Consider the following 25,684-nt stretch of genomic DNA (forward strand, 5'->3'; position numbering starts at 1 on the left):
GTGATTGATTTGAAATCTTTTTTCCTTGGTAATATAAACATTTAATGCTATTACTTTCCCTGAGGCATTGTTTTATCTATATCTCCCAGATTTTGATATGATCTGTTTTCCTATTTATTTAGATAAAAAAAAATTTCTTGATGACTCCTTCTTGACCCACAGTTTACTTAGAATGACTTTCCAGATACTTTAGGTTTTTGTTTTTAATAATGTATATTTATACAGATTTTTATTTTAATTCTGCTGTGTCCAGAATTTTCAACTTTATTGAGAATTCATTTACAGCCCAGGGTATTCTCATCCTGATGAATACTTGATGCTCATTTGAAATGGGTATGTTTTCTGCTGTTATTAGGTAAAGTGTTTTATATGCCTCTATAACAATTAGATTAAGGTGATTGATAATGTTTTTTAGTCATCTTTTATAGTCATCCCTTGTTATCTGTGGAGGGTTGGTTCCAAGACCCACTGTGGATACCAAAATTTGAAGTTGCTCAAATCATATATTTGGCTCTCAGTATCCACTGTTCCTGCATTCATGGATTCAACCAACCAAGAGGATCTTATAGTACTGTAGTATTTATTGAAAACAATTCATGTATAAGTGAATTTTCACAGTTCAAACCTGTGTTGGTCGATGGTCAACTATATATCCTTACTGAATTTTTTTTTGGGTCTGCTTAATCTACTTGTTACTGAGATGGGAGTGCTGAAATTTCCAAATAAAATTAGATTTGTCTGTTCCTCTTTTCATTTGTTCAAGATTTTGTTTCCTGCTTTTTGAAGCTCTGTTACTAGATGCATTCATATTTAGGATTGCTGTGTCATTTTGATGAATCAGCTCCTTTCTCCTTATGGAAAGTTTCTGGTTATTATTCTTTTCTGAAGTCTACATTTTCTTATACTAATATAGCCACACCATTTACTTTTCAGTTGTATATGCATAGTGTATCTTTGCCCTGTCTGTTTCTTTATACTTTAATTCTGAGGTTGACAAACTATTGTCCATATGCTAGCTACTTGATTTGCTAGATAAAATTTTACTGGAACCCACTTACACCTTGTCATTTACATGTTGTGTATGGCTATTTTGAGATGCAAAGTTCAGTAGTTATGATAGAGACCACAGAGTCTGGGAGTTTAAAATCTTTATTATCTGTTCCTTTAAGAAAAAGCTTGCTGACCTCTATAATTTTTTTGCTATGTAGAATATAGTTGGATCTTGCTATATTTTATGTTTGTACCTTTTAAGTGGTGGTTTTAGATTATTTATATTTAATGTAATTATTATTAATTATTAATATGACATTTCAGTCTGCTATTTTTGCTATTTATTTTCTATTTATCACATCTCTTTTTCTGTTTGTTTCTCTTTTTTTCTTTTTCATGTTTGGTTTTGGATTAAATGAATACTTAGTATGAATTCTATTTTGTATCCACTATTGATTTATTAACCATACCTCTTTGTTTCTTTAAAATTTTTTTAAATTAAGAATTTAAAATTTTAAAGCTATTTTAGGTTCACAGCAAAAAAGGGAAATGTACAGATTTCCCAAATGCTCTCTGCTCTCACACATGCTTAGCCTTCCCCCACCAGAGTGGTACATTTGTTACAGTTGATGAACTTGCATGGATACATCATAATCACCTGAAGTCCATAGTTTATATATTGTTCACTCTTGGTGTTATACATTCTGTGGATTTGACAAATGAATAATGACATGTGTCCACCATTGTAGTAGCATACAGAGTATTTTCACTGCCCTTAAAATCCTCTATGCTCCTCCTGTTTGTCTTTCCCCATACCAACCACTGGCAACCACTGATCTTTTTATTGTCTTTATAGTTTTACCTTTAACAGAACAACATGTAGTTGGAATCATGCAGTATGTAGCATTTCTTACATTGGCTTTTTTACTTACTAATATGCAAGTAAATTCCCTTCATGTCTTTTCATGACTTGCTTGTATTATTTGTTTTCTGTGGGGGAGGTAATTAGGTTTCTTCATTGATTTCCACTTGGAGAAGGTACTGGGAATTGAACCTAGGATCTCTTGGGTGCTGAGCATGCGCTCTACACTTGAATTATATACCATTCCCCCCTTTTCATGACTTGGTAGTGTATTTCTTTTTAGCACTGAATGATATTCCTTTGTTTGGAATGTACCACAACTTACCCATTTACCTAATGAAGGATATCTTAGTTGCTTTCCAGGTTTGGCAGTTATAAATAAAGTTGCTGTAAACATCTGTGTGCTGAGTTTTGTGAGGACCTAAGTTTTCTGCTCCTTTGAATAAAAACTAAGGAGCATAGTTGCTGTATTGTGTGGTGAGAGTATATTTAATTTTGTAGGAAGCCATCGAATTGTCTTCCAAAGTGGCTGTACCATTTTGCATTCCCACCAGCAAAGAATGAGCATTTCTGTTGCTCCTTAGCCTCACCAGCATTTGATGTTATCAGCTTTCTGAATTTTGGCCATTCTAGTAGGTGTGTAATGGTATCTTACTGTTGTTTTACTTTACTGGTGACATAGGATGTGGAGCATCTTATATGTTTATTTACAATGTGTTTATCTTCTTCAGTAAAGTGTCAGTTAAGGTCTTTCGTATTTGTTTCTTTTTTACATATAGTGTTTTCTCTAGAGTTTACAATATGCATTATTAACTTATCACTCTCAATCTTTAAATAATATACTACTGTAAGTATAGGATAAAGAACTTTTAAAAGTATACTTACTTTTTTCCTAGCGTTTGTGTTCTTGCTGTCATTGTTTTTACTTCAGTATGTGTTATAAATCATTTAATGCATTGTTATTTTTGCTTTAGATAGTTATCTTTTAAAGAGTTTTCCAAATAGAAGAAAAAAATCTTTGTATCTAAAAACAGACGTAATAGTTCTGGCACTCTTCAGTTTTTTTGTGTGTCATTTCAGATTTCCATCTGGTATCATTTTCCTTCTGCTGGAAAAACTTACTTTAACATTTCTTGTAGTAAAAGTCCGCAGGCAACATATACTCTAAGCTTTTATTTGTCTGCAAAAGTCTTTATTTTGTTTTTATTTATGAAATAGCTTAGGGTTTTCAGTGTTAGGCTGGGAGAATTTAAAAGCATATAGTGGTTTGACAATTAACACATTTAGTTTTCCTTCAGATGTCACTTGTCCCCTAGTAGCCAGGTGTATTAATCATACGTGTTTGTTATCGTCATATAAGGCAGTTATATACTGCTTTTGATAAACTGCATGTTGTTTAAAATATAGTTTAAAGAAGGCACTTATTGTATGATAGTCATTCCCTTTGTTTTCTTCTCCCTTCCCTAGAGTTTTTATGGAGGTATTGTAGCAGCACTCGTTATACTCTTGGGTATAGTTATTTCTATACCACAGAAAGATTGCCAATATAAATTACTTGTAGAGAGGACTGGTATGAAAGAAATAGGAATAAAAGACGTAACTTTCTCTTTTTCTTTCCTTGGTTTGTTGGCTGGGTTTAGGATCATTAAATTTTATTATGTTCATGTCCAAATTTATAAAGTATTTTCCTATTATTTACTAAACACTTACCTAAAAGTCATTCATTATGCATGCTAATGTTTAACAGCAGATATTGAAGGCTACATAACTGGTGTAATTACCATATTACTTTCAGAATATAATATATTTCCAGGTCAGCATTTTATATTCCAAATTTTTATACAGTAATTTTTATGCTTTTATGCAAATTAAAGTTCTTTAAAAAGCTCAGCTATCCTATTTATTTTATTCACTTATGACCGACTCTTGAGTAGGAAGCACCATCATCGGCCACTTTTCTTGCAGTGGCAATACCTTTTAGAATTTTAAGGAGAAGTCCTGGAGGAAAAGAACACCCTTAACTGTGCAAATAGAGTGTCACATGGACACATTCAGATTTTTAGCAAGTCTCAATTGATTTATAAATCTCATTTATACCATGGTAACACTGATTTTAGCTTTTTTTGATTTAGCTTTTTGGCCTGTTGTGTCACTTTGTTGGCATTTTAAAATGTTTTCCCTATGAATTTTCTTTTTTTGTGTTTATTGCTCATTTTCCTGTAGTTGAGCATTCAAAGTCTTAGATTTTCCTGCTGAAGTAATGTCTTTAAATAACTTTAAATAAATTGGTCGTTTTTTCTTTATTGTGACTTATTAGTACATCTGGATGTTTTCTTTCTTACCCACAGAAATCGTTTTTGTCTTTACTCATTTTCCCACATATTGTTCGTAAAACACTAATTTCTTCATAGAGCTACTGTGACACAATTACATCTCTTTTTTTTGAGTTTACACCGTCAACTTCATAGCAAGTTGTTTAGGTGCATTTTCTAGTCTAGACTAGAATCCTGGATCTGCCATTTACTTATGTGTGACTTTGGTTATGTTGCTTAACCTCATTTATCTTGTTCCTTTCTATGAAGATAATTAAGCTTTTTCCTCATAGAGTTGTTAGAGAATTATTTAAATAATAAAAGACCGGTTTTTTGTACCTTTTCCTATATGCTTTAAATATATGCAATATTTATATGCTTGATAAATACTGAACTGTTCATTACAAATGAGGAATAAATATTTCCCTAATCTTGGAATGATAGTCTTGTAAGCAGTTAGCCTCTTTAACACTAATGTATTAAAAATTATAATAACAGTAGAAAAGATCATCTGAAAACATAGATCTACTCTAGAACATCGAGAATAAATAGTTTTATAGCTTCTGGCAGTGAAATCAGGGAGCCATAACTTACTCTTTTGTAGTTAAATGATGTACAGAAAGGGGCATTGTTTTTTTAACTGTGAAAGTTGGAACCTTAGGCTTCACATAATAGGCTGATTGTTAGAATTACACATTTTAATTGTTAATTCCTTTAAAAGCAGAATATTTTTGTTACCACTGAGTCCATCTCTGTTATTTACACATTTGATAATGGTTTTTGGGTATACCAGATTCTACTAAAGCGTTTATAACTCATTAAGGAGATTATTCTAAGCAATTCTTTGGTGTTATCTCATTTTAGTGTATACGAATTCATACATAAATTTATTCAGAGGCTCATAGACTTAAACTTTGGTATCTAATTCTTTTAGGTCAGTCAGTAAGTGTCCACATCATTGTTTTTCAAACCTATTTATTTCTCTGTATAGTTGACTTCTAGAGAACCTCTTCTGAGTTACTAATCATGAGTCTATGCATTTAATAGTAGCAATTCACGTCAATTGGACATATAAATATGAATAAGTAAGTAGTTCTTTGGTGAGACGATGGCATGGTGAAAATGATGTTTGAGTTGGTTTTGATAGGTCTACAAGTAATATCTAAGAGAGTACATGATCTACAATAATTTACCGTTTGCTGGAAATTAGGCATAGATGGCTGTTTCATGATACTTTAGATGAATGTGATTAGTTGACTACATTTTTTAGCTCAAAGTTGGGGTAAGAGAACAGGTAACATCTCATGTTAACTGAATGCTAACTATATGCCTGACTTTGTAACTAAGTGCTTATAATCTGATTACTTTATTTAATCCTCACAACAACCCTATTAGATAGGAACTTTTATTACCTATTATAGATCAAATAACTGAGCCTTAGAGAAGTAGCATCATTAAAAGTCGCATAGCAAGTGAGTGGTGTCTCTAAAATCAAAATCAGGAAGTTTGAACTCACAGCCAATCTCTTAACCACTCTCATGGTTATTTTTGTTAATAAACTAGAAATAATAGGAGTTGAAGTTGTCTCGCACTTAGAAGTAAAACCAACCTTTAACTAGAGAATATCTAGATCAGTAAAAGGTTGGAAGTGAGCATGAAGGGCTAGTTTCTTGTAAAGTTGAATTTTGGAGCTATTATAAAGAAAAATATGTACAGAGGATAATATTTTAAAATTTGAGGATATTTTGTTTTTAAATTCTTAAATTTTAGAAGACTTTAAAAATATTCTTAAGTGAGATTTCATTGCTTGTATGGACTTGTGTGAAGACAGACTTTTGCTGGGTTTTGATCCTGGGTCCTCTACCTACTAGTTTGGTGACCTTTTTGCAAGTTACTTAAACTCTCTGTGCCTATGATTCCTTACCTGTAAAATGAAGGGAATAATAGCTTCTTTGTCATTAGTTGTTGTGAGAATTAGATTATTCAGTACATGTAAAGCACTTAGAATAGTATTTAATGGCATGTGAGGTGAGGTGGTGGTATTATTATTACCATTGTTTATCCTGTTTATATCACATTTATACCACATGGTCATCTGTCATATTAATGAACACCTTCCACTGATGGAAAATTAATTCTACCTCTAGAATCTAATAACTAGTCCCTGTCTGTCCCTAATCTTATTTTCCTTTGCTTCCTCTTTTTCAACTACTCACTATGTCCTTTTTTATACTTTATGTAACTTGTAAGCCACCTTTAACCTTTTTTGGAATAAGGTGGAATATACATAAATACATATAAGCATCTTTATTTCTAGAATTTAGCTCTGTTAGTACATGTTTTTTTTTCTTGCCCACAGATACATTTTTAGTTCTTAGAGCAGCAATTTCTAGTCTTAATAAGTAAAAATTTTGATGAATAAATGAATGACTTCAAATTTGTCAGGAAGTTTGTGTATGGCTATTATTTTCTGCTTGAATTTTCCACATTTTCTCTAGACCAAAAAAGATCCAATTTTCATTGTTCTTTCTTAAGAATGGTACTTATAACTGAATAAAATAATTCATGTTTGGTTTGATCAGTAGCAAATAAGAGGGACAGTTATAGTTTTGACTCTTGGTGTAATGCTACAAGTCAAATATGTTGCCGTTAAATCAACTCACTTTCCCAATTCACGTGTCTTTTTTAAAAAAGTATTACAAGATATTAGATGTTTCTCTTTTAAACATTTTTAGCATTAATTCTATAATTTCAACATTTAGTATAAGTTTGCTAATGTCAGTTTCATATTTCTTCAATTCTATAAGTGCAGACGAGACCCAGCTTTTCTTTTTATGTTACATGTGTTTTGTCAGCCTCGTAATATAAAAGAAAATGAATTTTTATGTCTTAAAATTTATCCTTAGTGAATGCTGCATCTTCTAGTGATTATCACTTTTAAGAACCAAACTGTTTTTTAAGGGAATTTGTCCTGAATCCCACTTCATAGTCATTTGCTCTGTTTGGCTTTTCTAGATTTGAAATTGTCTTTTCCCATTTGCAAAAAAAAATTAAATTTCTCTTTGTGAGTTTTAATTTTTACAGCATCTTTCACTTCTCTGTAGTGAAATTTTTATCAAAATTAGTTTTAGACTGGAAGACTTGAAATTTTTTAGAGTAGCTATACTTTCTTGATAGTTAAATGTTTGGTATATATTGTCTTGTTGTTAGATATAACTTCCCACATTATCACTAGTGATTTTTTTCTGTTTATTTTCAGCTGGTTGGTGGAGAATTTGACTTGGAGATGAACTTTATTATACAGGATGCTGAGAGTATAACATGCATGACAGAGCTTTTGGAACACTGTGATGTCACATGTCAAGCAGAAATATGGAGCATGTTTACAGCCATCCTACGAAAAAGTGTTCGGAATTTACAGACTAGCACAGAAGTTGGGCTAATTGAGCAAGTGTTGCTGAAAATGAGTGCTGTAGATGACATGATAGCAGGTATGGGATTATCTGACAGGAAATGTATAGTTTAAATGTTTATAAAGATTCATACAATTCTGTTTATATTCTATAAACAGAATTTTACAAATTCTTATTTTAAAATAAGTACAAATGTATGGAAAATTTGCCTTTTATATTAAGAGAAAACCTGAAGAATGGAAGATGACATCTGTATTAGACAAACATAATTACTATTTTGCTTTTCCAGATTTTAGAAAAATCTCAGTAATGTGGAATAAGTGCTATGAAATCTATTGGAAAAATAAATAGTACTTTTCCTTGTAGAATTTAATTAAACCTTCACACAAGTAAAATATCACACTACATGTCACATTTCTATGAAATTATCACTTTATTAAAAATATCTGAGCTCCATGTTCTTCAATCCGGCATATATGGAAATATGACAGGATATGCTAAAAGCCTTTTAGGACAAGCATGCTGTAATTTTTGGAATATCATTTTACTTTGATATTTTTTGGAGGAACTTTTGTATTACAATAAACACAGATAGTTGTGGATTAGAACATAAAATTTGCATGAAATTTCAAGCTAAAAATAGTAATTTTGTGCTTGTTCTGTGTTATTTCAAATAATAATTTTGACATCTGTAATTCTTCACCATCAGTCCTTTACCACCTGCAAGTTAGATGAACTTTAGTAGAAAGTTTTTGAAAGGTGCTCCTGGAACAGCAGTTTCCAAAAATATTCCCAAAAATAAGTTTAGAGTTTGAAATGTTAATTCTCTTAAGCCATGGATTTTCAGCGTAAGTTTCTTCTGACATGAAAGAGTTTTTCACAATTCTAAAAGTACTAATAAGACTCCTCACAATATCATCTTATGATCTTAAAAGTAGTTGAAATACTAGAGCATCCTCTATAATATTTGATTTTTGTATAATTAGTTATAATACTGGTAGAGCAAAACATTAAACAGGAAAGAATGGAATGAAGAATAAAGATGAATGCTTTTTAATGTAAACAATATTTCAGAATTTTTGTTTTTCTTATAGAATCTATTAAAATCATTTCTAATGGCTTTCAAGGTGACATATATCTCTATTTAGAATGATTTAGCATTCTCTATATTGGTTACTAATGGTTAACTTGATGAAGAAGAGTTTCAAATTTAAAACATCTTTTTAATGAAGGTATGGTACCATTTCTGTAAATAGCATTAACAGGAATTTATTTGTATAAACTTACATGTACACATATTGTATAGAACATGTGATCTTTGAATCTTCATATCTGGGTTTAAGCCCTTGATTTTTTTTTCTTTAGTTTTCTTTTTTGTAAATAAAATGTCTACTTTATACAGTGTACTTTAGAAAATGAGCCACAATTAGGTACGTGTACATACTAGTTTATTGGTACATAATTCATAAGCACTAAGATGTGAGGTGATAGTAAGCATGATAATAGCACAGAAGCTTATATCTTCTTGTTTTTTATTATATAAAGCTTCTTAATTCCTTTTCCCTTTATTCTCATTAGTGATAAAATGGATAACACAAAATTTTCACTTTGTTATTTTAAGTATTAAGTGTTAGAAAAATACCTCTACCTTACTTTTCAGTAGAGAAATTAAAATTTAGATAATATACTAATGAACCATCAGTAACCACCAAAACACTACTAAGTTTTCACTCTTGAGTGTTTTGTAGCATGCTAAGTTCAAAGAGGTTCTTTTTATTTAATAATGTGAAGGTTTCACTTGAAGGTGGTTGAACATCTATAGTAACCTGATAAAAGAATTTCATAGGCTTAGTATTCTTCCTCCTTTAAAAATCTTGTACAGAAAAGATCTGTTATAACAGATAAAGAAGATCTGTTATAAAATTAAAAACTGAGATAGTTGGTTATGTTATCTGTATAATAAATAAGAAATTTTAATAATTGTGTAATTAAATACAAATATAATAGATCACTTTTGTGTCATGTATCAGAGATGAGGTAAAGATTTAGAAATAGAAGTTCTTTTAAAATAGTACTTGTAGGCAAACCTTTAAGAAATATTCTTTGAAGGTTGCCATTGCAGCTGATTACTTTAAAATGCTTTATATTAACTTAGAGTTTTAAGGGGCTTGGTTTTTATCTAGAATTCTTAGATGCAGATCTTCTGACTAATCTGTAGTAACTATGAACATATTTGGTACTTGAATGGTGAATGACCTTTCCTTAAAAGATCTCTCTTTAAAATGACAATTCCACAGTTACAATTTTATCATAGAGATTACTTACTTCTAATGGTGTTAGGTAAAAGTCTGTCAACTATTTATTGATGAAAATAACCATATTAAATTTCTATTTTAAAATACATATATAATAAATATTTTTAAAGTCTCAAATTCCAGCCTTTAATCTGATATTGTGTAATATATATTATATATCAATAACCAATTATTTCAACTTATCCTGAACTAATCTTTTTATTAATTGATGATAAATTGTTAAGAATGTATATGTGTATTTATTGTAATAACTTGTATAGTATCTTTAATTCTTAGGAAGTGCTTTAGAAATTGAGAAAATGAAGTATATATTTAGATGTGTAATTTCTTACAAAGAATAATTGATAGAGGTACTATTACTCACAATGTCCATAGATGAGAAAGTAATCAGAAATAAGAGATTAAATGTATGATTTTTCTTACTGTTCGGTGAGCTGACGTGTCTCTTATATGCACATAAACTCATTATCATAATGGATATCACTAGTCATGTGTTGAAATGGTACTTGCATTTACAGAGTAATGGGTAAGGGTGAAGCTTCTGGAGCCATACTGCCTGGGCTTGAATTTTGACTCTACCACTTACTAGAATGTGTTCTTGGGCAATACAGTTAAGTTATCTGTGCCTCACTTTACTCATTTGTAGAAGGGGATATTAATAATACTTAACTCAGGCTTGTTATGAGGTTGTGACGTTAATGCATGTAAACCACTTGGAATAAAGCCAGGCAAGGAGTAAGTGTTCACAATTGTTGTTAATGGCCAAGGAATACTTCAGGAATATGTTTTATTAAGAGTAGATAATTCTAAAAGAAAATGAGGTCAGCCATCACTCTTTCAGTTGAAAACATCAAATTTACATTTCGTTAAATTGTTACAAGGTTAAATTATTGTACCTTTCTATATTTTTGCCTGCCTTTCCCTGTGTATAGCAGTGTGTGTGTGTGTGTGTTCTGTGAATTTATGAAATCTGTTTTATATAATTCTTCTGAGAACTTAATTCAACTGGTAATTCTGGTAGGAAAATCTTATAATTAAAATATTACTTTTTTGTTGTTTGATGATTTAAAAACTGTTAGTTAGAATGGCTGTTCATGAGGACATCTAGCTATGTTAGATATCCATATATGTGTAGAAATAACAAGATAACTTTTGTTCTTTCGAAAGTATATTACCTTGACAGATGGCAGCTCATGACTAGAGTTCAGAATAACTTTATTTTCCTTTGAAGATCTTCTAGTTGATATGTTGGGGGTTCTTGCCAGCTACAGCATCACTGTCAAGGAGTTGAAGCTTTTGTTCAGCATGCTTCGAGGAGAAAGTGGAATCTGGGTAAGCTGTGGTCAGAGGGAAAAGTATTCAGTATCTGTGCATTAATATTTAATGTTCAACAATTCATCTCTAGAGAGCTATAAACTTGAATTTATAATGGAAATTGTTCCTCTTAAACAGTTTAGTAAATGATTTAGAATTAATTTTCTCTCTAGTTAGTAAACAGTCCAGTGGTTAACCTGATGAATTAGGTATTTTTTTTCCCTAAATTTGTACAGTGATATTTCTTTTTCTTGTTTCCTCAGCCAAGACATGCAGTAAAATTATTATCAGTTCTTAATCAGATGCCACAAAGACATGGTCCTGATACTTTTTTCAACTTCCCCGGTTGTAGTGCTGCAGTAAGTTTTAAATTCATGTGTTTATTTTTATTTATTTATTTTTAAGTCAACTCTATTAAGATATAACTTATATACAGTAAAATTCACCAATTTAAAAAGTATTGTTTGGTGAGTTTTGAATAGTTCTGCAACTACCACCAACAGTCATGATTTAGAACAATTCCATCACTCACCAAAATTCCCTTGTGTCTTTTTGAAGCAAGTTCCCTCTCCCTAGCCCGTCCCTTGCAACCTTTGATTTATTTTGTGTTTGTATAATTTTACCTTTTCTGGAATTTCATATAAATATAATCATATAGAATGTTATCTTTTCTGTCAGGCCCCTTTTAATTACCATAATGCTTATGAGATTATCCATGCTGTAGCTTTTCAGTAGTGCATTCTGTTCCTTCTTGTTCTGAGCAGTATTACATTTTTGGATATACTACAGTTTACCCATTCACTAGTTGATAGACTTTTGGGTTTTCAGTTTTTGGCTATTCAAATTAAAACCTCTATGAACATTTGAAGATAGATCTGCAGGAATGTTTTCTTATGTTTTCTTTCTTACAAAAGAGTGAGATTACTAGGTTTTATGTTAAGTGTTTAATTTCATGAGAAACAGATAAGTTGTCTCCCCTAGTGGAAAATTTTGCATTCCCATCAGCAACGTATGAGAATCTCAGTTGTTCTGCATCCTGAACATTGTGTCTCTTTAATTTGAGGCATATAAATGGTTATGTCATTGGAGTTTTAACTTTGTGTCACCCTTATGACTGATGTTGAGCATTTTTTCTTGTGTTTATTGGCCGTTATTTCATCTTCTTTTGTGATGTTTGTGTTTAGATCTGTTAAAACTTTGTGTTTCTCAGTATCTTAAGAGTTCATTATATATTTGGGATATAAATTAATTTGTCAAACATTTTCTTCCAATTTGAAGCTTGTCTTTTTATTTTCTTAACAATATTTCTTGAAGTACAAAAGATTTTAATTTTGATGAAGTCTGTTTAAAATTTTCTTTCTTTTATGTAATATGCTTTTGTAATCTAAGAAATAAGGATCAACCAAGATCACAACATTTTTATTTTTCTTATGCATTCTACCAGAAGTTGTGTTGTTTTAGCTCTTATGTTTAGGTCTGTGATCCCTTTAATGTGATTTTTTTTAAATACGGTGTGAGGGAAAGTTGGAGGTTAAGTTTTGTTTGTTTTACATATGAATATTGAATTGTTTCATAACCATTTGATGAAGACATAGTCTGTTCACATTGGATTATGTTAGCACCTTTATTGAAAACTATCTGACCATGTTTGTGTGGATCTATTTCTGAATATGCCAATTCACAGAACACAATGTATCTTCCTTTATTTAGTATTCATTGATTTTTCAGTATTTTGTAAATTTCAGCATTAAAGTCCTAAACGTTTTTATTAAATTTATTTATAAATATTCCATATCATTTTATGCTTGTATATAGAAATGCAATTTTTTTGTATATACACTTTGTATCCTGACCTTGCTAACTCACTTATTAGTCCTAGCACTTTTTAGTAGATGCTTTTTTATTTCATTTTATACCTTTATGCACTGGCTAGGACCTTTAGTTGAATGACACTATTTTGACTTATTCTCAGTCTTAGGGAAAGCATTAAGTATTTCACCACTAAGTATGCTGTTAGCAATAGGTTTTTTAGACATGTCCTTTATCAGGTTGAGGAAATTCCTTTATATTCTTATTTGCTGGGAGTTTTTAAAATCATCAATATGTTAATATCAGTGTTAATTTTGTCAGCTGCTTTTTTGATTTATTGAAATGATTATGTGATTTTTCTTCTTAATCTTTGTTAATGTGGTGAATTACAATGATTGATATTTCAGTGTTAAATCACCTTTGCATTCCTGGATAAAAACTACTCGATCACAGTGTATTAACCTTTTCATGTAGCATGGATTTGATTTGATAACATATAGCTAAGAAATTTTGTAGTATTTATGAGTGATTTGGGAATGTATTTTTCTTTTCCTGTAATATCTTTCTCTGGTTTTGATGTTATAAAAATTCATCATAAGATGAGTTGGTAAGTATTCATTTCTCTCTGTTGAAGAGTTTGTATAGAATTGATAATACTTACTCTTGAATGTATACTAGAATTCACAATTGAAGGCATTTTGGTCTGGAGTTTTGTTTGTGGGTAGGTTTTAAACTGTGAACTTAATTTCTATAGTAAACATAGGGAACATTTCTTTTGAGGAAGCTTTGGTAGTTTGTATCTTTCAAGTAATTTGTCCAGTTAATCTAAGTTGTTGAATACGTTGGCATAAACTTATATGTTGATGATTCATCATATCTTCTTATTATCTTTTTAATGTCTGTAGGATATGTAGTGATGCTTCCTCTTTCATACTTGTTACTAGATTTCTTTTTCCCAGTAGGTCTAGCCAGAAGTTTATCCTTTTTGTTGCTCTTTTCAAAGTACTAGCTTTCTTAACCTGCTTTATTTCATCATTTTAATCTACATAGTAGCATTGTAGAGAGTATGTAGAATTTTTGGCTAGAAGAACTGTTTTCATTTCTGAATTCTCTAGTTCATTGCTGTGGAAGGCTAGTCCCTTAAAGTTTCTTGGCTTACTTTCAGGTAATTGTGAGACTATAATGAAATAATATCCTATTTAAGCACTATAAAGTTGTAAAAAAATCATGTATTTATTGCTCTTTGGTCATAATAAGTACTTAAATGTCCTTGCAATCTCCCATTTCAACCATTTCCCTAATTTTATGTTTTTTTCTTAAAATTTTGTTATTAATTTATTTTAAGTTACAATTTCCACCAATCATGAAAAAAATAGGAAAGTTTAAAAAAGCCACTTTCAAGATGGAAGCTAATAATTTAAGTATCAGATTGTTAGAATAGAACACATATAAAATATTCTTTATAGTACTTAGCAGAGAAAATACTGTCTCTGTCCCTAAGAGGTAGGAGTTCTCTTAGATGTAATAGTTCTATTTGCATACATATATACATTTCTAATACATTTTACAGAACTGTTGTTGATCTGAACCTGGTAGATTTCAGTCTAAGGTATAGGAAAAAAGAGCAAAGTGTTTTGACTGAAATATAAGCAAGCTGCTGTTTTACACATAGAAGTAACAAAAATTAGCTAAAATAGAAAGTGTAACTCTGTTTTAATAAATTGCCTGAGTTGCCTCAGTTAAGGCTGCAGTTCATCCTGTTTTTAGCCATTTGGCCATCAGTTGCCTGATTTTTTATCTGTGAATATTTTCTATCAACATGTACTGCATTTTACACACACACACACACACAATTTTATTTATATGTTTTTAGTAGTGAATGTTTGAATTGTTTTTGCTCAGGGAATATTGATGGACTTACCTATTCCCCTTTTCCTGGTTTTCCCTGCATCATTCATTTTCATGAAGGGTAGTTTAGATAAAAAATATATGCTATGTAGAGGAGAAGGCAGGGAAGGAATTATTACTTCATTTGAGTCATACAAGCTATATAAAGTAAATGATATTACTGTTGTTATATCAGTTGAGGAAACTAAGCCTCTGCAATGTAACATTGTTCAGTCACAAAGTAGAGTCAGAACCTGAACCAAAATTTGCCTGACCTTAAATCCACGTTTTATTTAACAACAGATTGGCTTAGTTTCAGGCATCTTACTTCTGCTAGTGAACTCCTGAAAAATTCAGATGGGAGATGATTTTAAAATCCTTATAATTACAATGTTTTTGATAATCTGCTTCTGGATGACCATGAACCAGTGGCACCCTGGTAACAAGACGGTGCCTACTGGTTGAACCATTGCTCATAGCAGTGCCTTTGGATGATTAAAATTGTGATACCACTTGCTTTCGTTCCAAAATAAGCGTATATACTAGGCCTTCTGAATTGTATTTTGTATTGTGGAGATGCCTTTCTATGTGCTATGCTGCCTCCAAATGAGCCATTTGGTAACATTTACTCCTTCAGAGAGCTAAGTGAATTCTACATGATTCATGTAAAGGTAAATGACAAATGTAAGATGGCATTTTACATGCTGTGTGGCCTCAATGGATATACTATTTAAATTTGCTTTTTGTGATTATGACCTATTTCATGAATCTGCTTCATTTAAGAAATAGTACACTGTTTTATTCACTGAAATAGTTCACTGAAAGCTCCCTATCTGAACATCAGAATCTTTTTTTCTTGCAAGGTATAGCAGATAAGAACATAAATTTTGGAATCAACTTGACCAGGAAACATTGACAGATATAGATTCCAGAGTCTTGTGGACTCATTGAACACAATGAGGGACACCCAGTTGTGGATACCAACATTATTATTAGGAGCATTATTTTCTAATACTTATATTTCTTCAATTTTGATTTGATTAATATCTCTAGGACAATTATTTTTGGATTTGAAAGTTTAGCTTCTTTAATCAAGTGAAATATTACTGAAAACCTAACATAAATCATAGAAAGCTGAAAATTCTTAAACATATGTATAAGGGACTATATATTAGTGAAATTGGAGGAGAACTTCTTGGAGTACAGTCTGAACTCTACTACATATCTTCGAGATGAAACTTGATTTATTGAATATTTGAAAATTTAATGCTTCAATAGTCAACAAATAATAAATTACTTTAATAAGAATAATTTCTATTTTTATATTTGTCCATGATTCTCTGATATTTATACAGTCACTGTTTTTAATCTATAAGAACCATATTTGACCTTAGTTACCATCACATTTTCTTTAACTGATACTTTTGTGTCTTTTTACATTGCCTTTTAGGCAATTGCGTTGCCTCCTATTGCAAAGTGGCCTTATCAGAATGGCTTCACCCTAAACACTTGGTTTCGTATGGATCCATTAAATAACATTAATGTTGATAAGGATAAACCTTATCTTTATTGGTAAGTAATATGTTTAATTTTAGTACTTTTGTCTTAAGTATTTCAATTTTGTAAATATGTAACATAGTATCAAAGCAACATATTGAATAGAATAAATAAATACATATGTTAAAACTATAAATATGTAGTTAAGTTAGTTTATCTTACTCATTTTTTGTTGTTGATTCTAGGCAATTTACCTCACTTTTTTTCCTCTCAATTACAATTTAAGAATCAAGGGTTACAGACCTCCTATCTCTAGTCTGCATAGATCAAATGTGGGTTCTTAGTGAATATGCTAGTCCCTAATCAAGGAGGGGGAAAAAACCAAACTCCTACCATATTTCATTCACTTTGCCTTTTTAGTTACATAGTGCTGTGAGCATAGTTAAGATATGCTTTAAAAATACTGATATTGAGGAGGAGAGGGTATAGCTCAGTGGAAGAATACAGTGCTTAGTGTGCGTGAGGTCCTGGGTTCAAGCCCTGGTACCTCTATTAAAAATAATAATAATAAATAAATGCATAAATAAGCCTAATTACCTCCCCTCAAAAAATCTTTTTAAAGATACTAATATTGATAACCATATGAGAAATTAATCAGGTAAGATTAATTATTTGGTAGATAACTGACAGAATATAGGTCTGTCAGCCATGGGTTGACCTGTAAGGACTCAGAACTTGGTAATTTTAGTTTACTGTTAATGCTGAGTGATAAGAATTCAAACTTTCATTTACTGCCTTACTATGTACTGGGCATTAAACTGCTTACATGTGTTATCTCATTTAATACTTTCAGTGCTCTGAAATAAGACTGCCTGAGTTTAAGTCCTGCCTTTACTGCTTACTGTTTATCTTGTGCTTTGATATCTTCAGCAATAATATGAGAATAACAATAGTACCTGTCACATAAGAATTAATGAGAGCACAGTTTTGTACAATGACTGGTTCAGAAATGTGAATGTAGAAAAATGTAAGCTATTAATAGCTTTTAAAATCTCTTATAAAAGATTATACATAGATAGTAATGAGGGGAAGTTTTAATGAACATTTGAACTTCTAAACATAAGTGGGGTTGAACTTGAGAAAGGTCATTTTGGGAGATCATACATTTGTTTCAATGATATTGTCATTTGTTGAAGCATTTACAATGTTTTAATACTGTGATGAATTCACAGCTAGGAGGAGTGCTTCTCTAGAAGAAAATAACTGTATTTCATAGTCATCTCTTTTTTCTTTTTTTGACTGAAAATGTACTCCTTTTATTAATTGACTGCATAATTTATCATACTTGCCTCTGACTTTTTTTTTGCATATTTGTAAGCTATTTTCAAAGATAAAGTAGAATTAGAGAGCAAGTTGTTTTTGAGAACATTTACCATATAAATGATTTCCATATTTGTAAATTTCAGGTGGTCATTGAAGGACTATTACTTGGTAGGCTTTTGTTGCTCATTAGTTTGTTTTTATGTATTTATGATATTTTAAATTGAAATTTTAAAAGATTCTCTAGTCTTCTGTTTTCCCAATTTAAATTCCTTCTTTTAGTTGTTCGACATGTTTTATACTTTAGTCTTTATTTAGTACATGTAATATCCCTTCTACTATATAGGGGAATAAGTTTTATTTTTATAATTATGTTTTTTTATATTATCATATAATAATAATAATTTTAGATATATTGTTTTTTATATTAGAGGGTATTATACTATTGTCAGTTTTCTTTACAGTTTTCGTACTAGCAAAGGAGTTGGTTACTCTGCTCATTTCGTTGGCAATTGTCTGATAGTCACATCATTGAAGTCCAAAGGAAAAGGTTTTCAGCACTGTGTGAAATATGATTTTCAACCACGCAAGGTAGGTATAAGTAAATATATGTATTGAGAATGACACAATTCACCATTCCCATTGTCTTAAAACTCACTTGTTATGACTTCTGTAATACTCTCTTTTATTGGTTTGTCATGACTGCTAATATTTTTCTCTTATCTTTGTCTGCATTTTCTTTCTACTTTATGCCTAACTTTTGACGTAAAAAGCTCAGAACCTTTTGCAATTTCTGTTTCTCTCACTCTCTCATTCTCTCTTTTGCTGTGATCTGTTCTATGGCATTCTTCCAGTAAGCACTTAATGCATATTTACTGACTGCCAGAAACTGTTGGAGGCACAGGAGATACGACAGTGAACTAAGCAGGCAACATCCTTGCTTTTGTGGACCTTGTATTTTTTCAGAAATTTTATTCAGTTTCCTGATAGCTTTCCACTCTTAGTCTTATCCCTAGAGCTTTATTTTTCTCACATCCGTATGAGATACTGCTTTTGTGGGTGTCTTTCTGGCCTCTCAACCACAGAATGTATAACACTGAATTTTCTATCCCAGTCCCATATCCATTCATATTCTTAAGTCTTCTGTTTTGATTAAGATGCTGCCATCTTCCTAGTAGTGGGCACTTGAGTCAGCTTTGTTCTTCAGCCCCTTTTGGATCTTTATATCAGACAGATAAATTTCAAGTCCTATACTTTTATCTCTAATATATAGTTGTCGCCTTTGTAGAATTCTTACTGCTTAAATTCTTCATGTTGCCCTCATTTTATCTTGGATTCTCTGTCTACTCCTCTTCCAAACTATTTTGTATACTAATACCTGATTTATTTTCCTGATCATGTTATTTCACTGCTCAAATCAATTATTTATGTCTTACTAACTACAGAATAAATGAAAAAATTTAACCTAGTCCTTCGTGATTTGGATTTTATTTTTAGCTTTTCACTGAAATCTTTATTTTGGCAAAACTGAACTAGTAAGACATGATTCACTTTTTTTTTTTATCTCTTCCTTTTCAAATGTTTGATCTCTGGCATGAAATCATTTACTTGTCCTCTTACAGCTCTGGATCTTTAAATCCCACCCCACTGTCATGTTCCATTTCATATACAGTTTCTATGGAATCTCTCCCTGATTTGCCTTGCTTTGCTCCCCATATAGTCTTTCTTACAGCATAGTATTTCAGTATTTCTAATGGCAGTTATTTCTTTTAAACCTTTATTATTCATTTGGATGTGCATTATTGAGTAACTGTTGAGATTTCTACTTCTTTTTTTCTCCCTCCTCCACTTTTCTTGTTCTTTCTCCCCCTTCTTCCTCTAACCTTATTTAGTTTAGGTAAGAACCAGTTTTTAGACTAGAGGTGCAGACTTTAGAGTATTTGATTTGTGTATGTGTGTGTATGTTGTGCACTATGGATTTACAGATACTTAACTCTTTTTATAAGTTAAATGGAGGTTTAAACCTTCAGATTTGTTGATACAGAGAGACATTCCTTAAGGAGATTCAGCTAGTCCTAGTAGTCTTGAATCTTGTTTCCTGATTCTGAAGGTTTCACTAGATTCTGCTTCTTCAATAATGCTGGCTTCAAGGAGAGGGATGTTGCTCTACTGATAATGTTTAGACCCATGAAATATACCTTTGCTTAATATCTATTTGAATATGGATATTCAGAGACCAAGTTGAAACCTACGTTTAAAAGTTCAGCTCAAAAGATAAAGAATAACAAGAAAAACCAGAAAACATGCAACTATATCAGTAGATATATAGATATAATTTACTTATTATCTGCTGGGGTTTACTTGAAAGATGTTTCTGCCTGTTTACCGAACTCGATCTTTGTGTCAAGAGTAACCATCCATTTGAAAGAACAAGGGACAGAAGTATAGTTGTTATTTCCACACGTTTAAGGCCTAGTCCCCCTGCTCCACTTCCAGATTCAAGAGTCTTTCTTAGGAATATGACAGTGAGATTGTCCACCTTCTTCAGGGCATACCTTGACTCGTATCCACAAGAGTATTTATCCACAGGAACAGTCCTAACAGGTTTGATGAGCCCACAGGAGGTAGAGAGAATGGCTTCATTTCTTTTTCTTTTTTTCTTTCTTTTTCATATATTTTCTTGTTTGCTTATGATCCCATGTGCCAGAAACTGAAGAAAGTATTATTTTGGATGGAGTTGTTAAATATCTGTTTTTATTTTTACATGAGTCTAATAAAATATTTCCTTATGTGAGGGATAGTTTAATAATTATTTATGTTAAAGAATGTCAATTTAACAATAATTCGTTAATACGTACTTAGAGAATAGCTATATTAGTACTGTATTTCTATATTAGTACTTCCAGTCAGTTCTGTTAATTAGTTCCTGCCCACCCCCCCCTTTTTAAATTACCAATGCCTTTTTAGTTTAGGCTTCTATGGTTTTCTTACCTGGACTGTTGCAGTAGTTTTCCCGTTTATTTTCATCCACACTTGCCTAACTATCCTACTTCCACTGCTGCCAGTTATTTTCCTAAATTATAGAGATGACCATTTCACTTTCCTGTTCAAAATTCTTTAGTGATGCATAATATATTTGTATAATGTATTATGCAAAAATAAAGGCCGATTACAAAAGGTGTCCTGTTGGTCTCTTTAAGAACTAGTCTTTGTCTGTTTTCCCACTAAACCTGAACACTGAGAAAAGTTTTGCCAAACTGCTGTGTTCCATGTACCATAATAAGAGTCCTCTGCCTGGAATGTTTCTTTCCCCCTTGTTTATTCAAAAGTTCTATTCATCCTTCAAGCTTAGTCTAAGCTTTATTTTACTCTTTTAGTGAACTCTTGTTAGCCATCCTTCTGAAATTGTCCTTCCTTTCCCCTACCTTCAGTTAGTCATTACTTCTTTTGCTCCCGTGTCTGTAATTCAGATGTTATCCATTGTTTTATAATTGTTTTCATGTTTGTTTCTCTAATGAAACCTTGCGGGTGTATATGTTATATTTCTTTATATGCCTACAGTTTGAGGAATACTTGTCATGAAGTAGGTGCACAGTAAATTTTTTGAATGAATAAATGACTTTCAAGAGTAAATAATATCAATTTAGCAGAAAAAAAATCTCATGATGAAGTAGTAGATAAAAAATAAACAGGAATTTAGTTCATGGTATCTTATTTATGAGTATCAAGTACGTTTTAGGGACAGTTCTTCATAGTTTTCATACATTATTTATTATCTTAAAATTGTTTTGGGGCAACAGAAAATCCCTCTCTTTATATAGACATATATTTATGTCTGTTCTATTTAGAAATTTAAAATTTAAATATAACATTTATATTATATATAATATATGAAGATATATATAATTTATACAAAATATAAAGATTTTGTCTCCTGTGTTATCCAGATGATATTTCTGGTTAAAAATTTTCAAACTCAATGAAGGTTATATGGATAAATTTTAATTCTTACACATGCAATTTGTAAGATTTTTCTTAAATTTATTTGAAGCTCAGATTTTATGGCTTCTTCTTGATGATTTTATAATGTTTAGAAACATGAGTTGTTAAATGACTAAAGTTTTTTTCTGATTTTAATCAGAGTTAACATATATGTTACTTTCTGATCAGGAAAAAGCCTCAGTTTGCAATAAATTAAAGATGATCCAGAATAAAACAACTTTATAAAAAGACATGTGTTTTAGGGGGGTTTTAAAAGATTTGACCTGACTTTTTTTGTAATTGAGGAAGAGTGTAATTTTGTATTACTGTCTTCTATGAGTTATTCAGTGTGCTATTTTTATTTTCTAAATCAAAATGCATGAAATTGAATTTTGTTCAAAGTATTTCAAATATCTTGAAATAAGTAATGTTTTAGTAGTTGAGAATTACTATTATGGCTTTATGTTTTGCAAAATATGTATGAAATAATTGAATAGTGCTTTTAAGTAATCTGGAGAACAAAAAGTTTGAATTTTATATTTTTATGTTTTGTTGGAAAGCTAGTATAATTCCTCTCCAACTGCATAATTGTTTAAGTATCTATAAGTCATTTGTATTTTTCTATATTTTAGAAATAATATTTCTATATTCTCTGCATTAGGCTGTTAACTCTAAAGAGACTAAAGATTGGATCCACAAATTATTATAGAACTTAAATCATTTCATATCAAAATAGACTTTAAAATGCTTTTTTATTGACACTAGTAACTGTAAAATTAGAGTTCAGTATAAACTCACTCCTTATTTCTTAATTAATAGTCATACATTATTAACTTAAAATGTATAATTATTCCTGGATTTAATAATTCTAAATTGTGGGGTTTAAATTATCTAAATCTTAGAAATGTTAAAATGTTCCTTTGACAGCTCTCTCCTGATCGACCATGCAATACAAAGAATCCTAGGTTATTCTTTCTCAGTTTAAACTGTTCTTTCTTCCCCCACAGTAATCACCAGGATTTATACTTCTGTATTTGTTTACTTGTCTAATGTATGGCTCTTCAACTGCTCCATAAATTCCAGAAGAGCTGGACCTTATAGTCTGTCTGTCAAAGCTGGGTGTTTGCAGTGCCTGGTGCAGTGCTAATGTTATTAAATGAATAAGCACAAATGCAATTGTATTTTCACAATTTTTGGATCTTCATAGAATGGAAGAAATATTATTCCAATGTTCAAAGGGTCCTTGCTCTCTCTCCATCACAAATTTGTTCTTTATGAGTCATTTCTTTCATCTCTAAAATGAGAAATGGAAGAGGGAATTTGAAGAAATGGTAGTGGATGATCATTAATATTCCTTCAAGCAATTTTTTATAGTGTAGTGTAAATGTTATGATTACTTTTTAGACAGTAATGATTAAACATTACATATTGATACTCCAATTTTTTTTCATTTTAGTGGTATATGATCAGCATTGTCCACATTTACAATCGATGGAGGAACAGTGAAATTCGGTGTTATGTTAATGGACAGCTGGTATCCTATGGTGATATGGCTTGGCATGTTAACACAAATGATGTAAGTTTTTATTTCTCTGTGTTTTCATGTATTTGAATGTTTATAACATGAATTGAATAATAGTTTGGTAGAAAGGTAATAGTTTTACTTCAGAAGTATTTTTCTATTAAGTGAATTTTTAAGTCTTAATTTAGTATAATTAAATTGCTGAAAGACATGATTAATGATGCAAAAAAATAAAATTGCTTGGCCAAATTATTAAGTATTAGGTCAAACATATATCTATGCAATATTCTGTTATTTTCAGAATTTCAGGCATTGAAAGATGTGTCTTATGCCTTATTTTGATGTTAAGGAAGACCTTAAACAGAATAAACAAGTGTAACATGTTCCTATCATTTATAAGATAAATGGTAATAAATATCATGGGGAAAAATTAAGTGGGAACATGTATAAAGACTGTAGATGTGGAAAGGGAGAAGCTAGATGGTCTAGAGATGGTCTTAGTGAGAAGAGTGGAGGGAGAAAGGCATGTGGAGAAAAATTCCCATTCAGTGGAAACAGTGAGTGCAGAGGCTTTGAGGCAGAACTGAAAAGTTCATTGAATAACAAAGCAGCCAGTTTGTGTAGAACAGAGGGAGGGAGGAGAGAATGATGTTAAATGATGAGGTTAGCCAGACAGGAGAAGGGCAAATCATTTAGGGCGTTATGTGCAGAGATAAGGCCTGAATTTTTTTCTTACCCAACATAAAAATCTTTGGAAAGTTTTAAAGCAGACAAGTGACATGATGCTGGCTAATATTTTAAAAACATCATTCAGGCTACAGTACTGAGATTATTTTGAAGGGAAATAATGACAGATGCAGGGACATAAGTTACATAAATTATTGTGATAATAACAAAGTGATAATATTAGTTTCAACCAGCATGTTAGCTGTGGAGGAGGTAGCACAGTTGGATTCTAGACAGAGGATGTCTAGAGTTAAAACCTTAAGAGCTCTTATTTCTCTGTTTTGGGCCTTTCCTTGTCTCCATCCTGGCCTGTTAGAGACAAAGTAAGGGATATGTTCTAATAGCCAAAGGACTTCCAAGCCCAGGTATTATTACAACCCTACCGGCACGTATGGTTTTATAAAAACTTGCATCTTTTTAACAAAATTCACTTCCCAAGATTGCTCTCATTTTTCTAGACTTCAGTCTCCTTAGAGTGGGAGATTGGGTCTTGTTCTATCTTGTATTCTCCTAAATAGCAAGTGTGCGTAGTCCATAGTTTGTTCCGCAGCTCAGGAGTTGGCGAACTGTACCCAATGGGCCGAATCTGACCCTTGGTATCTTTTTGATTGACCTAGGAACCAAGAATCTTGGTTTTTATATTTTTGAATTTTTTTTTAAAGACTCAAACAAGCAAAAACAAACAAAAATCAAAGAAGAATCTGTGACAGAAACCAGATGTGGATTGCAGAGCTTGAAATACTTACTATCTATTCCTTTACAGGAAAAGCTTGCTTGTTATTTCCTAAAAACTCATAGTTGGGTCACAGTCAGTAAATATTTCTGAGAATGATTTTGTCAGAATTAGAATATTCAGATGAAATTCTGTTTTATATTTGCCCTCCAAAGAGATCAGTCTTTTTTATTATAGAATTATTTTGTTGACTGTCACTGACTCTATAGTCATATTTAAAAAAAAAAAGGAAGAAAAGACTTAGATTTTTGAATTATTTGCAATAGTATTCCAAGAAATGGAGAGGCCTGGACAGTAACACATATGTGCATGTACATTATGCAGTCTTGAGTTCCTGTACTTTTAATTAAAGATGAGGTATTTTATGAGGACTTTCTTTCTTCGTACCTCATTCACAATTACTTATGATTCAGGTATAGAATATGAGGATGGGAGAAGGAAACTGGACAGTGACTATTTTCACTGGTCTGGTTAGGTGGAGCCAAGTATTAGGTGTGATTTAAGAAGTGATTTAAGAGTCTTGTCAAATGTGACTTCTTAGGTGCTGAACTCCCCAGATGGAGAGCACTGTAGTGAGCAAATTTTGGTGGTTATTGTTTACTTGATTCTGCATAATGCGTACTCATGTAAGAGTGAAATAGAGAAATAGAGAAATACATCCCTAGTGGAGAAATTAGGTAAAATATAAAAATTCAGTCCTATGTATTTACGGTTAAAATTTAAAATAGTCATTCTCTTGATTCAGGTAACTATGTATGGACAATTGAAATCATAACGGTTTTAAAATTACTTCTACGTTTGTAAATAATTAGTTATAAGCCCTTTTGCTTTTAGCTGTAGAATTTAGAAAGCTGGTCAAGTGATTGTTGAGTCAATGGTTATTGTTTGTTTGCTTCCCCTGAAATATGAAACATTTGACTGATTAACTTTTCCTATAAAAACTTTAGTTGGCTTTTATTAAATACTCCAGAGTCTTAACTGTTACTTTATTCTGATATTATTG

At 31.2% G+C, this 25,684-nt stretch overlaps 1 protein-coding gene and 1 long non-coding RNA gene across 7 annotated transcripts in view; one reads left to right on the plus strand and one right to left on the minus strand.

The window, feature by feature from the left end:
- The window catches only part of NBEA (neurobeachin), a 540,106-nt gene that overhangs the window by 49,889 nt on the left and 464,533 nt on the right, over positions 1-25,684 (plus strand). For all 6 annotated transcript variants that reach the window (XM_072976118.1, XM_072976119.1, XM_072976123.1 and 3 more), the window contains exons 2-7: positions 7,424-7,655; positions 11,124-11,224; positions 11,470-11,565; positions 16,353-16,474; positions 18,184-18,310; positions 23,157-23,276. In XM_072976118.1, coding sequence (XP_072832219.1) covers positions 7,424-7,655; positions 11,124-11,224; positions 11,470-11,565; positions 16,353-16,474; positions 18,184-18,310; positions 23,157-23,276 — 798 coding nt within the window. The remainder of the gene's footprint in view (positions 1-7,423; positions 7,656-11,123; positions 11,225-11,469; positions 11,566-16,352; positions 16,475-18,183; positions 18,311-23,156; positions 23,277-25,684) is intronic.
- On the minus strand, positions 11,091-20,797 carry LOC140701098 (uncharacterized). The gene is made up of 2 exons (XR_012079934.1): positions 20,711-20,797; positions 11,091-11,229 (listed from the first exon to the last, which is right to left on the minus strand). It is a non-coding gene; the product is annotated as an uncharacterized lncRNA (long non-coding RNA).

The sequence above is a fragment of the Vicugna pacos genome, chromosome 14, assembly GCF_048564905.1.
Source record: "Vicugna pacos chromosome 14, VicPac4, whole genome shotgun sequence".
Classification (NCBI taxonomy): Eukaryota; Metazoa; Chordata; class Mammalia; order Artiodactyla; family Camelidae; genus Vicugna; species Vicugna pacos.